The sequence below is a fragment of the Heterodontus francisci genome, chromosome 17, assembly GCF_036365525.1.
Source record: "Heterodontus francisci isolate sHetFra1 chromosome 17, sHetFra1.hap1, whole genome shotgun sequence".
Lineage (NCBI taxonomy): Eukaryota > Metazoa > Chordata > Chondrichthyes > Heterodontiformes > Heterodontidae > Heterodontus > Heterodontus francisci.
Genome location: NC_090387.1, coordinates 48,356,323 through 48,373,747, shown reverse-complemented (window position 1 = coordinate 48,373,747; position 17,425 = coordinate 48,356,323). Strand labels below are relative to the sequence as shown.

At 42.6% G+C, this 17,425-nt stretch overlaps 1 protein-coding gene across 3 annotated transcripts in view; it reads left to right on the top strand.

Moving 5' to 3' along the window:
- The first annotated feature begins 11,852 nt into the window (after nucleotides 1-11,852).
- The window catches only part of n4bp1 (nedd4 binding protein 1), a 30,667-nt gene continuing 25,094 nt past the window's right edge, over nucleotides 11,853-17,425 (top strand). Inside the window, exons 1-2 of one of the 3 annotated variants that reach the window (XM_068049389.1) lie at nucleotides 11,853-12,366; nucleotides 13,943-15,510. In XM_068049389.1, coding sequence (XP_067905490.1) covers nucleotides 12,025-12,366; nucleotides 13,943-15,510 — 1,910 coding nt within the window. In that variant the 5' untranslated portion in view covers nucleotides 11,853-12,024. The remainder of the gene's footprint in view (nucleotides 12,367-13,942; nucleotides 15,511-17,425) is intronic. The other 2 variants (XM_068049390.1, XM_068049388.1) reach the window with 2 other exon arrangements.

The window sequence follows — 17,425 nt, the reverse complement described above, 5'->3', positions numbered from 1 at the left end:
CCCTCATCAGCCCTCCTCAAAAAATTCATTGAAGTTAGTCAGACATGACCTGACCTTAACAAATCCATGCTGACTGTCCTTAATTAATCCATGCCTTTCTAAATAATTAATTTATTCTGTCCCTCAGAATTTTTTTCTAATAATTTGCCCAACACTGAGGTTAGGCTGACTGGCCTGTAATTAATAAGTCCATCCCTTCCTCCCTTTTCAGACAACAGTACAGCGCTAGCAGTCCTCAAATCCTCTGGCACCACGCCTGTAGCCAGAGAGGATTGCAAAATGAGCATCAGAGCCTCCGCTATTTCCTCCTTTACCTCTCTTAGCAGCCTGAGATACATTTCATCCTGGCCTCGCAATTTATCCATTCATAAAAATGTCAAACTCCTTAATATTTCCTCTCTCACTATGTTTACATCATCCAATATTTCACAGTTCTCTTTAACTGCAATGTCAATACCATCCCAATATTTTGTGAAAAAAGAGACAAAGTAGTCATTAAGAAACATTCCGCCTCCAGACACAAAATGTCTTTTTGGTCTCTAACCTGTCCTACTAAATTTGGGAGCCCCACCCTTTTACTTGCTGCCAACCTATTTGTTCAGAACCTCCTCTATCTGCTCATTGAATGCCTCTCACTGCTCTGACACTGATTTACATTCAAGTAGCTATTTCCTGGCCACTTTTACCAAATCACATCTCAGCTCAGTAAAATTGGTCTATCCTCAATTTAAAAGTTTTACTCTTGGTCTATCTTTGTCCTTTTCTATAACTACACAAAATCTAACTGAATTATGATCACTACCACCAAAATGCTCTCCCACTCATTCCCCTTACACTGACTCAGTTTCATTTCCCAAAACTAAATCCAGAGTTGCCCCTTCTTTTGTTGGGCTTATCACATACTGGCAAAGAAAGTTCTCCTGAATGCATTTTAAGAATCCTGCACCCTCTATACCTTTGACACTGATTTCATCCCAGTTAGCATTCGGGTAATTGAAATCCCCTACTATTACTGCACTATTGATTTTGCACTTATCAGAAATTTGTCTACATACAGTCATAGAGTCATATAGTCATTTATGGCACAGAAAGCGGTCATTCGGCCCATTGAGTCCATGTCACCTCTCCCTGGAGTTTTGCAGTCAGTCCCACTCCCCGGTTCGATCCCCGTAGGCCTGCAAGTCTATTTCTCCCACGTGGCCATCCAGCTTCCTCTTGAAGCCATTGATCATCTCTGCTTCCACCACCCTTGTGGGCAGTGAGTTCCAGGTCATTACCACCCACTGTGTAAAAAAATGCTTCCTCATATTCCCCCTGCATCTTTTGCCCCTGGTCCTTGTACCATTTGTTAATCGGAACAGTTTTTCCTTGTCTAACTTATCTAAGTCTGTCGTAATCTTGTACACTTCTATTAAATCTGCCCTCAATCTCCTTTGTTCTAAGGAGAAGGGGAGGCAGTGGAATAGTGGTATTGTCACTGGACTAGTAATCCAGAGGCCTAGGCTAATGCATGGCTTTGAATCCCACCACGGCAGATGGTGAAATTTGAATTCAATTGATAAATCTGGAATTAAAAGCTAGTGACAATGAATCCATTGTCGATTGTTATAAAACCCATCTGGTTCTCTAAGGTCCTTTAGGGAAGGAAATCTGCAGTCCTTTCCGGATCTGGCCTACATGTGACTCCAGACGCACAGCTACGTGGTTGACTCTGAAATGGCCTAGCAAGCCACTCAGTTGTATCAAACCGCTTTGAAGTCTAAGAAAAGGAATGCAACCGGATGGACCACCTGGCATCGACCTAGGCACTGTAAACGACAACATCAACCCTGCAAATGTGACGAAATATAGGTATAATAGGAATAATTAGGAAAGAAGATAGATTATTAGGAAGAATCCAGATATAATCAATACATTACACTTTAAGAATAAAGATTCATTTCATACAATTAAAGATTGAATAAATTGTCAGTTTTCAAGAATCCCCTTTAAAAAAAAAGCAGGGTTAAATTTAATCACCCTTTTAGTTAAAAATCCATCTCAACATCTCTGTTAATTCATAATATAAAATAAAAATGAAAACATGCTGGAAATTTTCAGCAGGTCTGACAGCATCTGTGGAGAAAGAAGCAGAGTTAATGTTTCAGGTCAGTGACCTTTCATCAGAACTGGCAAAGGTTAGAAATGTAATAGGTTTTAAGCAAGCCATGGCTCAATTGGTAGCACTCTTGCCTCCGAATCAGAAGGTTATGGGTTCAAGTCCCACTCAAGGCTGAGCACAAAAATCAAGGCTGATAATCTTTCACAGCGGCACAGTGGTGCAGTGGTTAGCACCGCAGCCTCACAGCTCCAGTGACCCAGGTTCAATTCTGGGTACTGCCTGTGTGGAGTTTGCAAGTTCTCCCTGTGACTACGTGGGTTTTTGCCGGGTGCTCCGGTTTCCTCCCACAGCCAAAGACTTGAAGGTGATAGGTAAATTGGTTTAGTTTAGTTTAGTTTAGAGATACAGCACTGAAACAGGCCCTTCGGCCCACCGAGTCTGTGCCGACCATCAACCACCCATTTTTTTTTAATACTAATCCTACACTAAGCCCATATTCCTACCACATCCCCACCTGTCCCTATATATTTCCCTACCACCTACCTATACTAGGGGCAATTTATAATGGCCAATTAACCTATCAACCTGCAAGTCTTTGGCATGTGGGAGGAAACCGGAGCACCCGGAGGAAACCCACGCAGACACAGGGAGAACTTGCAAACTCCGCACAGGCAGTACCCAGAATTGAACCCGGGTCGCTGGAGCTGTGAAGCTGTGGTGCTAACCACTGCGCCACTGTGCCGGCCTTGATTCATACGCTTCTGTGATTCATACATGAGGACACCCAGATCCCTCTGCACCAAAGCACTCTGAAGTTTCTCTCCATTTAGATAATAATTCGCCTTTCTATTCTTCTGACCAAAAATGGACAACCTCACACTTATCCACATTAAACTTCATCTGCCAAATTTTGGTCCATTCACCCTAACCTATCCATATCCATTTGTAAATTTCTTATTTCTTTATTGCAACTTACTATCCCACCTATTTTAGTATCATCTGCAAATTTGGTTATAGTACCTTCTATCCCTGCATCCAAGTCATTAATATAGATTGTAAATAGTTGGGGCCCCAGGACCAAACCCTGTGGCACCCCACTGGTTACATCTTGCCAACCAGAAAAAGACCCATTTATCCTGACTCTCTTTTCTGTTGGTTAGCCAATCCTCTATCCAAGCTAATAAATTGTCCCTAACCCCATGTGATCTTAACTTGTGTATTAATCTTTTGTGTGGCACCTTATCAAATGCCTTCTGGAAGTCCAGATAAACTACATCTACAGGATCCCCATTATCTACTTTACTTGTTACATCTTCGAAGAACTCTAGCAAATTAGTCAAACACGATTTACCCTTCATAAAACCATGCTGACTCTGAAGGATTGTGTTTTGACTTTCTAAATGTCCTGTTATTGCTTCCTTAATAATGGATTCTAACAATTTCCCAACAACAGATGTTAGATTAAATGGTCCATAGTTTCCTACTTTCTGCCTCCCTCCCTTTTTGAATAAGGGCGTTACATTAGCATATTTCCAGTCCACTGGAACCTTCCTCGCATCCAGGAAATTTTAGAATATTAGGCCAAAAGTGAACATGTCATGGGATTTTGTGTGTGTGTATTTATATGTATAAATGTTCATACACTGAAAATCTTGACATTTTATTACACTCAATACTGTAAAGCTGTTCAATATTCAAATAATTTTATCACTGTTACAATCATCTGGTTCATGGTTTATGTTAATTTTCTAGAGGTAACTTTTAATTTGGGAATTGAATTTAATGCAAGACAAAGGAAAACACCTGGTTTGAGAAGCTGGCAACAAACCTCGGGTGGTTACAAATCAAAGGGTGCCCCATGTTTATTTAGTAAGGTCATAATGGGAAGTGTGAAGACCCTGAACAATGGGAACCTCACTGAACTTCTTGATGGAGATGGTGCTGCAGCTGATGTCTGCAGCTGCCTTAATCAGGGGTTTAAATTATTCATATGATTTCCAAGAACAAAGAGAAGATTTGGAGTTGGAAATAATTAGTTGTAAATTGCCCCTAGTGTAGGTAGGTGGTAGGGAATATGGGATTACTGTAGGGTTAGTATAAATGGGTGGTTGTCGGTCGGCACAGACTCAGTGGGCCGAAGGGCCTGTTTCAGTGCTGTATCTCCAAATAAAAATAAAGTGGGGGTGGGGAAAGAGATAACAAAAGGGAAGGTGTTGATAGGACAGAGGGTCAGAGAGAATAACTGGCAAGAAGGTCATGGAGCAAAGGCAAAAGGTGTGGTGAAAGTCATGATCCTTTTAATTAAAAATCCATGCCAATATCTTTGCTACATTGGAATATGTAAACTAATGGAACTGTGACACATTATACATGGTACACACTGATACCTATAATCTTAATGAGATGATAACGATATAGAATATAGACAGGTTGTCTGAAGAAGATGGTACAGAATGGTACCAAAGAACCATTATAAATGATCAATCACAAAATGGAACATCACTTATAAAAAAGATATTATGTGACCCTGAATTAACCCAAAAGAAAAATAGATTACTGAACGATCCTTGTTAAAAAGCTTTTAAGAATAAAACACATTTATGAAAATAAATAACCAATAAACCAAAGTCATGGGGCAGAATTTTACTGGTCCCTTGATGCCACGGGTCGCAGCGTGAGGCCTTGTAAAATTCTACGGGGAGAGGCCTGCCTCGACCCATGACGTCGAGAAGTGCCCGCCGCATATTACCAGCAGCAGGGGACCTCGGTGCGGCACCTCCCCCCGCACCCCCCTGCCCCCCCGGGTCTGGCGGCGGGCCCTTCATCTGCATATTCACATCAACATTAATGAGATGGAAATAAACTTACCTGCAGGCAGCAGCCATCCCACGCCGATTTTACGGCCGCCATTCATCCTTCGCGCACCTTCGGAACTCTGTACAGAGTTCCAAGGCGTGAACCTGGTGGGGAGGGGAGAGGAGTAAAGTTTTCAGGCGGGAGGGGTGGGAGAGCGGAGAAATCACTTTTTATTGGATGTGGGGATGGTGGAAGGGGTTGAAGGGCAAATGTTAAGAGGTTGAGGGGAAAGTGCAAGTTGGTAATAAACTTTCTTTTTATGCTAATTTCCCATAAACAAACATTGGGGGGGGGGTGGTAAAGGGCCTCCATTACTTATTTAATTTTTAATAAATAATCCTTTACAATATCATTTAAAAATGTAAATTTCTCCTAAGGGCTTGCAGCCCTTTAAAAATGACACTGGACACCGTTGCCGAGCTGCGGCCACCGCCCCCTCTACATCATCTGGGCGGCCGTTCCGCCCCTCCATTTAAATGAGCCCCCGCGTATAATATCGCGGTGGCTCCTCAGTGGTACTTCTCTGTCGGCAGGCCGCCAAGTTAAAAGCGTGCCGCCATGGAGCGCAGCGCGCTAATAAAATTCAGGCCATAGTGTTACTATAAAACACTACAAACATTTTGAACAGATAAAAACTCACAACTTCATGATAAGGGAATTCTCAACAATTAAATAATTAAGAATAATAGTAAATGATACAACCTTAAATGGATAATGAAAGAGGAAGTAACATTCACAGAGAAGTGACGCCCACATTTGCAAGGGATGACCTAATCAGATTGGAAACAATATAAACATAGGGACTTTATAGTCGAAAAATTAGAAGTATTGAATTCCTCAACAATGCTTCTTAGCTCATGGTAAAGGAAGCTAACTGCATGACAAGGTAATTCCACTCTTAATCGAGAGTTTGTCTTATTAGGCAGGAGGCTTACGCGGGGAATTTAAGGTAACAGTTTACCTTGAATTTTGATGGATATTCTTAGATGTTTTGCTGTAACATTGACAAGGTTGAATTTTTGGGATCCTATTTTAGAAATAAGATTATGTTTTCCATCTTTTAGTAATCTTTAATATTGTGATACACTTAGCCACTTAAAGTGTATTGCATGTTCAATTCTTTAATAAATTTATAAATAAGTTAGTAAATCGTCTCATTTAGCATTCATTAGAATGGCAAGAACCCCTCTCTGTACCTCCTTAAGTGGGGAGATACATATTGAAGAGGGAATCCCGTACCCTTATAATTTATTTAAAAATGGGCTATCTAAAAGATGGCAATATTCTCTGCTGATTTCTTTCTTTAAGGAAGAGCTAGTCCAGTTCTTCAAACCCAAACAAGTGTCTGTTAGATCTATCTACTTTAAACATAAGTGAGAGACATTAATAAGGGAGTTCTCCTGATTTGGTTTAGCTCTGATCAGGGGTTAAAGACATAAAATACTTCACAAAGTCCTCCTTAATAACATCTCAGGGCTTGTGTCAAAGTTGGGAGAGATGTCCCACAGACATAGTCATACTCATGAAATCATACCTTTCAGACAATGTCTCAGACACCACCATCACCATCCCACCAGCAGGACAGACCCAGCAGAGTTGGCAGTACAGTGGTATACAGTCGGGAGGGAGTTGCCCGGGAGTCCTCAATATTGACTCCAGACCCCATGAAGTCTCATGGCATCAGGTCAAACATGGTGCAAGGAAATTTCCTGCTGATTACCACCTCCTGCCCTCCCCACCATGAATCAGTGTTTCTCCATGTTGAACAGCTATTGGAAGAAGCATTGAGGGTAGCAAGGGCACAGAATGTACTCTGGGAGGGGGACTTCAAAGTCCATCACCAAGAGTGGCTCGGTAGCACCTCTATTGACTGAGCTGGCCGTGTCTCAAAGGACATAGCTGCTAAACTGGATCTGCATCAGGTCGTGAGGGAATCAACAAGAGGGAAAAAATTACTTGACCTCATCCTCACCAATCTACCTGCCACAGATGTATCTGTTGATGACAGTATTGGTAGGAGTGACCACAGTCCTTGTGGAGACGAAGTCCCGTCTTCACATTGAGGATATTCACCATCGTGTTGTGTGATACTACCACTGTGCTAAATGGAATAGATTTTGAATAGATCTAGCAACTCAAAGCTGGGCATCCATGAGGTGCTGTGGGCCATCAGCAGCAGCAGAATTTACTCAACCACAATCTGTAACCTCGTGGCCCAGCATATCCCCCACTCTACCATTACCATTAAGCTGGGGGATCAACCCTGGATCAATGAAGAGTGCAGGAGGGCATGCCACAAGCAGCACCAGGCATACCTAAAAATGAGGTGTCATCCTGATGAAACTATAACACAGGACTACTTGCATGCTAAACAGCGGAAGCAGCATGCGATAGACAGGGCTAAGTGATCCCACAACCAACTAAGCTCTGCAGTCCTGACACATCCGGTCATAAGTGGTGGTGGACAATTAAACAACTACCAGGAGGAGGAAGCCCCACAAATATTCCCATCCTCAACGATGGGGAAGCCCAACACATCAGTGCAAAAGATAAGGCTGAAGCATTTGCATCCATCTTAAGCCAGAAGTACCGAGTGGATGATCCATCTCGGCCTCCTCTTGAGATCCCCAGCATCACAGATGCCAGGCTTTAGCCAATCCGATTCACTCCAAGCGATATCAAGAAATGGCAGAAGGCACTGGATACTGCAAAGGCTATGGACTCTGATAAGATTCCGGCAATAGTACTGAAGACTTGTGCTCCAGTCACCATTTTTAAGCCACACTTCCGTTATTGCCACAACATTATATTCCCACACAGTTCATTGTGCTTGTAGTTCACCCACCTTAATCATCACATTTTGTGTGTTTATATACATGCAGTGCAAACCTGACTTTCTATTCCTCCTTATCCTTCTTAGTCTACTTGTATCTAATATCTACTTCCTTCTTTAATGCGGTCCAACACTCTCATTGCTTTATGCATCTTATTCTTCTTTTCTACTTCTATATGTGTTGGTCACTCCCTTAGTGGTTTGATCATCTTGCATTCAGCTACCTGTCCGTACTACCCAATATCTTAGGTTAATGTTTTACAAAATTGTATCACAATAGGATAATTTTTTTGATTTGAACTGAATATTATCTTTGGAATTTTATCAAGATGATTAATCATTTTGATTGATTCCTGAGATAGCATACTGAACTGACCCCTAATAATCAAAAGTCTCACATCAAAAGGAATCTTCATTGTGCAGAGGAAGTCCCTGATCTTACTCCTGCTCTGACCTCCCTGCCCTCGGCTTCCTATGCTGTTGCAGTGAGGCTCGGTCTGAGCCTAAGGAACAGCATCTCATCTTTTGATTAGGTACTCTACAACCTTCTGGATTCAACACTAATTACGTTCAACAGTTTTTTGCAAGTTCTCCCTGTGACCGGGTGGGTTTTCGTCGGGTGCTCCGGTTTCCTCCCATAGCCAAAGACTTGCAGGTTGATAGGTAAATTGGCCATTATAAATTGCCCCTAATATAGGTAGGTGGTAGGGGAATATAGGGAAGGTGGGGATGTGGTAGGAATATGGGATTAGTGTAGGATTAGTATAAATGGGTGGTTGATGGTCGGCACAGACTCGGTGGGCCGAAATGCCTGTTTCAGTGCTGTATCTCTAAATAAATAAATAAAATAAAATAAATAAATAAATTTGCCGTGCCCCTCGTCAAGCTGTTCCAGTACTGCTATAACACGGGCATCTACCAGGCAATGTGGAGATTTGCCCAGGTATGTCCTGTACACAAAAAGCAGGACAAATCCGACCTGGCCAATAACCGCCCATCACTCTCAATCATCAGCAAAGTGATGGAAGGGGGATGTCAACAGTGCTATCAAGCGGCACTTACTAAGCAATACGCTGCTCACGGACGCGGAGTTTGGGTTCTGCCAGGGCCACTCAGCTCCTGACCTCATTACAGCCTTGGTCCAAACATGGACAAAACAGCTGACCTCCAGAGGTGAGGTGAGACTGATTGCCCTTGACATCAAGGAGCCCTAGTAAACTGGAGTCAATGGGAGTCGACGGAAAACACCTCTCCGCTGGGTGAAGTCATACCTAGCACAAAGGAAGATGGTTGTGGTTGTTGGAGGTCAATCATCTCAGTCCCAGGACATCACTGCAGGAGTTCCTCAGGGTAGTGTCCTAGGCCGAACCTTCTACAGCTGCTTCATCAATGGCCTTCCCTCCATCAAAAGGTCAGAAGTGGGGATGATCGCTGACGATTGCACAACGTTCAGCACTACTCGCAACTCCTCAGATACTGAAACAGCCCATGCCCAGATGCAGCAAGACCTGGACAACATCCAGGCTTAGGCTGATAAGTGGCAAGTAACATGCACGCCACACAAGTGCTAGGCAATGACCATCTCCCCTTGATGTTCAATGGCATTATCATCACTGAATCCCCATTATCAACATCCTGGGAGTTCCCATTGACCAGAAACTGAACTTGACCAGCCACATACTGTGGCTACTAGAGCAGTTCAGAGGTTGGGAATTCTGCTGCGAGTAACTCACCTCCTGTCTCCCCAATTCCTGTCCATCATTTACAAGGAGCAAGTCAGGAGTGTGATGGAATACTCTCACTTGCCTAGATGGGTGCAGCTCCAACAACACTCAAGAAGCTTGCCACCATCCACAACAAAGCATCCCACTTGATTGGCACCCCATTCACCACCTTCAACATTCATTCCCTTCTACACCGACGTACAGTGGCAGCAGTGTGTACCATCTACAAGACGCATTGCAGTAACTCACCAAGACTCCTTCGCAGCACTTTCCAAACCCGCAACCCCTACCACCTTGAAGGACAAGGGCAGCAGACGCATGGGAACCTGAAAGTTTCCCTCCAAGCCACACACCATCCTGGCTTGGAACTGTATCGCCGTTCCTTCACTGTCGCTGGGTCAAAATCCTGGAACTCCCTTCCTAACAGCACTGTTGGTGTATATAGACCCCAAGGACTGCTGCGGTCCAAGAAAGCAGCTCACCACCACCTTCTGAAGTACAATTAGGGATGGGCAATCAATGCTGGCTCAGTCAGTGACGCCCACATCCCATGAACGAATAAAAAAAGAATAGGCCCAGCTTTTCCAACCTAACCTCGTAACAAAAATTTTCCATCCCTGGAACCTGGAAAATCTCTTCTGCATCCTCTCAAGGACCCTCACATCCTTCGTGAAGTGTTGTGACCAGAACTGGATGCAATACTCTAGCTGGGGTCTAACCAGAGCTTTACAAAGGGTCAGCATAACTTCCCTGCTTTGTACTCAATGCCTCTATTTATGATACATATTTGGTGTTCTAACTCTCTTTGACTGTTTGGGGGTTATGGTATATTCCCAGCAGTGTGATTGCCCCTTTTTTTTGTTCCTCAGTTCAATCCCTATGGCCTCATTCGATGATCCTTTAAGCATAGCATCCTTCCTCACAGTTGTGCTTGTTTTTTTAACCAATATTGCAACGCCCATTCTTTTTTATCCTTCTCTCTATTGCATTTGAAAACCCTGTAACCAGGAACATGGAACTGACATTCCCATCTTTCTATAAGCCATGTTTCAGTAATAGCTATGATGTCATTTCCTCAGCCAATAATCACCGAACAACTTCTTTGTTGTCTATTTTCCAGCCTTTGTTTTCACTGCCCTCCATACTTGCTTACTAATTTCCTGCCTTCCACTTCCAGCTTTGTGTCTCTCCCTTCTGAATCTATGCTCAGGTTCCCAGCCCCCTCTTAAGCTAGTTTTCATCCTCTCAACAGCACTATCAAACCTCCCCATCTTGATATTAGTCCCAGCCTTGCAGAGGTGCAATCTCTCTGGCTTATACAGGTTCAAACTTCCCCAGAACTGGTCCTAATGTCCCAGGAATCTGAAGCCCACCCTCCTGCATCATCTCTCCAGCCACGCATTCAACTGCACCATTGGGAATGGTGGGTTGGGGACAGTGTGAGTTTGGGTGTTCAGGGGAAAAGAATATGATTGGGAAAAGACTGAGGAACAGGCTTGACATGGGGATCAATATTTTCTGCAGCGGTGAAAACAGCAGCAACGTGGTGAGTGGGAGCAGTAGCATAAGAGGAGCAACCAGGAAAGGGGTGAGTGAAACTTGATGTCTTATGTTGGTTATATTCTTATGGTTATATTACTGTTGGTTATGAGGAAAATCTGAGTTTTATCACTATTACTATTCGTGGGTTATTATTGGTTATTAGTGGAATCAAAGTTCCTTCGCACCTCTGGTTCCCTCTGTGAATCGCTCCCCCGCTTTCGGTTTCCCTTCTTCACCTGTTCGTGGGTGGTACCCTGGTTCTCGAATCTTCTTGCTCAACAGCCGCTGCCACCAAACAACCAGCAAAGATACTCAATTACAGGGGACCCAACTCTATAAGATAAATATAGCAACTGTTGCAGATGTCATGTGATCATATGTCATATGATAAGCTGTTATGTGATCGGGGTATCAACTGATCAAACCTCAAGGAATACCTGGAACCTGAGTTGATAACCCTAGTGACCCCATGAGAGCTCACAAGATTCAATTTTGCATGAAGGTGGAGTACCCCTTCAATAATAACCCCACTAAGAATGATCTTTTTTCCTCGTGCCATAACCTGTCAATTGTAGCTTTATTCCTGTTTATTACAATGTATATTACATTGAAAAAGTCCCTGCCATGTCACTGTCATACATGTAGTGAGTAAGAGGAAAGTCCCTGTTTCTGCTCCTGCTCGTGCTCGGCCCCCAAGCAGGCGCGCGCCCGGGCCTTTTGTTTTCGCGACGCGATGAAGTTCGCAGCGCGCTGACGTCAGCGGCGTGATGGCGTCACCGTCCGGGGATTTTTCGCCTCCCTCCTCCTTCCCCCCCCCTCCCCCCGGGAGTCGGTGCCGTGATGTCGGAGGGCAGAGACCGATCCTGTTTTGAACTGGACCGATCAGGGAGCACAGCAGCGCTTCACGGCTTTACCGCCGCCCGTAGTCGCCGAGTGTATCTGTAGTCGCGCCCACTGACTGAGCAGTTATGGCTGGTGTGGCGGCCTCGAGCGGTCACCGACTTAAAGCGCAGCCCTGTAGGCCTCCTGCTGTCCCTGAGGCCTCAGCGGGAGCCGCTGCCCCTGCTCCCGGGTGGCAGGCGCAGACCTGCGGCGACCGCGGCCTGGGGGACATCAGCGATGAGTTCGCCGTTTGCAGCGACAAGCAGAACTATTTGGAGAGCAGCAAGGCCGCGATCCAGGAGCTGTTCAAAGTGGTCCTGGCCATCTCGGTGCCCCTGTCGATGGTTCATTACCTGGTGGAGTCTTCCAGCTCCCAGCAAATCTGGGTGCAGCTGAAGGGGAGACGCGAACATGTCAAGAAGGCGAAGGTGCGACTGGGGGTCGGGTGGACTCTGGCCCTGGGCTTGTTTACCGACCGTCCGGAGTCTTTCTCTTCCCGGTCTGCACTTTAGGGGGAGGGGGGTCGGAACAGAGCCAGAAATGTGAAAGCTTCAGTCAGTCTTGTAAAGTGATGGGTTTTACCCCTTTCTAAAGCTTCTCTGTGTCTGTTGTAGAGTAGCAATTGTTGCTTTGGCCAGGAAACTCAGCCTGGTGTTTCCCGAGAATTTGGGGTAATGTTTATAGGGGACTTTTTGTGTAAAGAGTTAATTTTGGGGGTGGGGAGCACTAATGAGAATGATTCCAGAGTATCTACAGTCGCGCGTCCTGTGAGGGGGCGGCTATGTCGCTTAAACCAATTTGCTGCAAATTTTTTAGATGATGCATGTCAGGAATCTTATATTTTTAGTAGTGTTCGTGTGGGTGACATCAGCTGAATTCATGTTTTAGCAGCAACTTGTCTCTTAATGACTTTCCTTGTCTTTTTCTTAACCTGGTGATATAAAATTCTAGTGCAGATTTATTTAATCTGACTATAAAAATATAGAAATTTGTGTTGTAACCAATATAACTTTTGTATTTGGTATGAATTTGTAGCATAATTACTGGGTTTTTTTTGTTTGTAACTAAATTGAACTCTGAAAGATACTCAAGGTCCCAAGTCTCTATTAAGGTGATGTAAAATGTTAACTTATAAAGTCTACGTCAAGTGTGTTACTGTAGAATTCTGGTTGGATCACTTGATAGTGATAGAAAAATTCCACAGTTGCAACATTTGAAAACCAAGGCTGCATATCCTCATTTGGTTGCTAAGCAATGGATCTATAAAAGGTAGAAGGAAGGAGAGTAATGTGGGAAGCCACCATTTGTTTTAGCCAACCAGTTAGTTTACATTTATATTTGTTTGGGCTAGATAATTTAAGTTGCAAAACAAGTATTTCTTAAGTTCTCTTGAACTATGCCTTTGCACTGTGCCATTCTTCTATTGTCACGTTATATTTTATGCTGCATTGAGCATTACCTCAGCAGTACATTTTGTAAAACTCTTGTCACCCTATGCATAGAATGTGTGTGTATTTTGGAGTGAAATAACTTTATAAATTTAACACGCTTTTTAAAATGTTTATAGATACAAATGTCGTCATGTTTTTGGATGGCTAATTACTGTATTTAATTCGCCATTGAGACAAGTGAGGTCGTAAATGAAATCAACGTCTAAATCAGATCTTTTATCAGTGAAAAGCATTGTATTTGACCCTTTTTGCAGTGGCCAACTATTACTACAGATTTGTGAAATATGTTTGACTTAGAAAGGATATTCTACCAGATTCAATGTCCTTGCTCTTGGCACCAAAAATGGCAAGTCGTATTAAGAGTTGGGCAGTTGGATCAGCAGTGATCTTCCTGGCTGCCCTCATACAGTAAGCTTGCAAGGGGTTTTTCTGAACTTGATTGGGGGTGAAAAAATCAATGACAAAGTAAGTTGAAGTTTTGCAAAAAAAATAGTAATTATTGTGTGGTATTGAGTAACAGTTCAACTACCTAATATTTCCTTTTATATTATAGGAATATATAAAGGGAGTTTGTAATCCAGAAATTCGTCACATTGAGTGTTATCCAAAGGATATGCATTGCGTTTTTGCAGGAGCTAAGGGCTTGTTTCTCAAGTGTCTCATTCAGGATACCTGTGCTGATATCTCCATGGCAAGTGCTGGAGTGATTGCCATTACAGGAAGCACTGAGGCAGTGGTTATGGCAAAAACTCGAATACAGCAGTTTGTGAAACTCTTTAGAGATAACCAATGCTTGCCAAACAAAAGGGAATCTTCCATTAAGAGGAACTTTAAACATTTTGTGGAATTACATGCTGATAAATATACAATGGATTTGCTGCTCTTGCCCAGTTCTGTAAAGGAAGAACTTATGAATCTTGCTCAAGATGTACTACGTCATGAAGAATTTATAGATCTTACTTTGGATTCTGATGATAATTCACAAATTGTTAATCATGATACATTTAACTCCTCCCACAATACTGAGTATTCTGAGGCAAAATCTAAAGATCTGTCTTCCTTTGAAGAAGCTAGAAAGCAGGCTGGCACACCTGTGTCTGAACTTGCTCAGCAAATGGACACGATGCTTACAGAAGTAACTCAAAAATCATTTAGTCCAGAAACAGAGCAAACATCTTGCGAGGAATCAACAGGAAAGGAGAGACTGCCATGCAAAAGAAGATCATCATCTAGCGAGGACAGATATACAAAGCGTCAGTTTTCAGGAGATGTTGATGAGTTTGCTGCAATTATCGCAAAAACTAATGTGCCTTGTGATAACTTAGTCACTGATGATCCCAGTGCCTGTAACACTCCTTCAATTGAACAGCAAGATAATCAAATTGAAGAGGACTCAACGACGACTCCAGAAATGGAGTTCAACATGCTTGTAGAATTTTTTCGAACAATGGGTTATTCCACTGCTATAATAAAAAGAGTTATTATTGAAATGGGGCAGAATGAAGAACCTATGTTACTACTTAAAAGAATTGTTGAAGAAAGTAAACATTTGGAAAAAGAGCAAACTACTGGTGTACATCAGGCAGCTGTTCCAAGTAGCTCACGTGCAAATCTAATGAATGAACCAAAGAAAAATCTACAAATGGAGAGACTGGAGACTTGTACTGCCAGAACTGCTACAGTGAAAGAGAGTAAACCAAAATCTAAATCAGTAGCTAGTTATTTAAAAGACCAACAGAAAAATGAAATACTTAAAGAACGTCCTCATCCTGTAGATGTAGTGTTGGTTGGTAATGCCCAGGAAAATAAAGATAAAGTCTTAAAAAAGCTTCCGACAGTCATGTTAACGGATGACACTGAGAATTTTCAGCCAGCCAAGCATTGCAACAATGACTTAGTTACCGAGAGCAGATTGCTAAATGAAAGTGAAATTATAGCAAGAGGCAGTTCTGATCAGCGACCATTGCCTGTGTCTTCTAATCAGCAAGTGGGTGCTTCAGTGACTGGAGTTCAGCGGTTCCATGATTTACTGAAAATCCCTTACAAACTAACCCTAACGAGCGATCCTGGGAAACCAAATTTAAAACATATTATAATTGATGGAAGTAATGTTGCTATGGCGTGAGTATTAAATTGCCTTCAGATTTATGTTTAACCGTGTATGCATTACACAGGAAGTGCCAAAACTTTGGGCAAGTGTTAGTTTGGCTCAGTTGTGGCACTCTTCTTTGAATAAATTTCAGTACTTAATTTGAAATAGTTTGAAAATTGAATAACTTTCTCTAATGAGCCAGTTAGCATAGGTATAGTTGAAAAAACAGGTGCTTAGCTAGGTTTGCAAAATAAATACAATTATTTTAAATTAATTAGTTGGAGTTAAGTTTACTGTTTTAATAATCTTTTATGTCATTATACTTAGTGCTATCGTCTTTAGTAATTATTTTTATATCTTGCTGGTGGAGACACATTTCAAAAAAACTGAAGTTTCAATAGTTCAATTTCTGTCTTCAAACTGGACAAAAACCAGATCCTGCTAATCTGAATGTAGAAGTTATAATCTCCAGAGCAGACATGTTGGTATTGTAAACAAAACAAGTGGCTACCAATCAACCTGATTAGGAACATAGGAGCAGGAGTAGACCATTCAGCACATCGAGCACATCATGGCTGATCATCACTTCAGTGCCTTTCCCACAATATCCTCATATCCCCTTATGTCATTTGTATTTAGAAATCTGTCAATCTCTGCTTTAAACATACTTAAAGAATGAGCTTCCACAGTTCTCTGGGGTAGAGAATTAAAAAGATTCATCACCCTCTGAGTAAAGAAATTTCTTCTCATCTCTGTCCTAAGTGGCTTCCTTATTTTAAAATTGTGTCCCCTGGTTCTAGACTCCCCAACCATGGAAAATATCTTAGCTGCATCTACCCTATCTCTCCCTTTAAGTATTTTATAGGTTTCAATGAGATCACCTCTCATTCTTCGAAACTCTAGAGAATACAGGCCCAGTTTCCCCAATCTCTCTTCATAGGACAGTCGCGCCATCCCGAGAACAAGTCTGGTTAACTTTTGTTGCAGTTTCTCTATGGCAATAATATGCTCCCTAAGGTAAGGGGACCAAAACTGAACACAGTGCTCCAAGTGTGGTCTAACCAAGGTTCTATACAATTGAAGTAAGTGTTATGACCAGGTGTCTAGGGGTCTGTTAGTATTTTCACCTGGTCTTATTGTAACAGGGTTTTATTTTAAGCAGTGTTTTGAGCTCCCTTTTTGTGAATCCTTGTTCACAGCTTTCCAATTATAAGACAAAGGACTGAGCACAAACAGGCTTTCTTTGGTTTAAAGAAGAAAGATGAAATTTATTAAACCTTAAACTCTAATGCGATTAACGCCTACGGATATACGACGCGCCTACGCTAGCATGCACACGCGATATACACATGCAAAGAGGGACAGAAAAGAGCAGAAGATGAGTAGCACAGTTTGAGGCAATATCTTGTTACTGTTTCTCGAACTCGCTGTAGTTTTTGATTGAAGATGTGGTCTTGCGTTTCGCTGGGGTGCAGTATTCGTTTTAAACCTTGTTCACATAGGAGACTGTTCTCTCTTTGAGTTTACATGTCTTCACAAGATTCAGTTCCATGGGAAAGGGATAGAGGTAAGCAGACAGGAGAGGAGATGTTCTCAGTCCATGAGCACACGGTGTTGTGAGTTCAAATCCTTTTGTTCGAATTTGAAATTCAAAAACTCCAGCCAGCTAGTCATCAGAGTAAAACTGGTTTGACCACTTCTGTGTGTTGGGGAAGCAGCTACTGGGTCCCCAATGCTTCAACGCCGTCTGTTACTGTACAAATGTCTTTCCAGTCTGGGGCTTGCAATTTTTTTTAAGTTTTAATGTCATGTGGCAAAAATCATGTGTGCGTTACTCTTGGCACGTTGTTTGGGGGGGGCGGGGTGGTGGCTGTGGGATTTGCCTAACACAGGACTTCACTACTCCTGTACTCATCCTCTTGCAATAAAGGCTAACATACCATT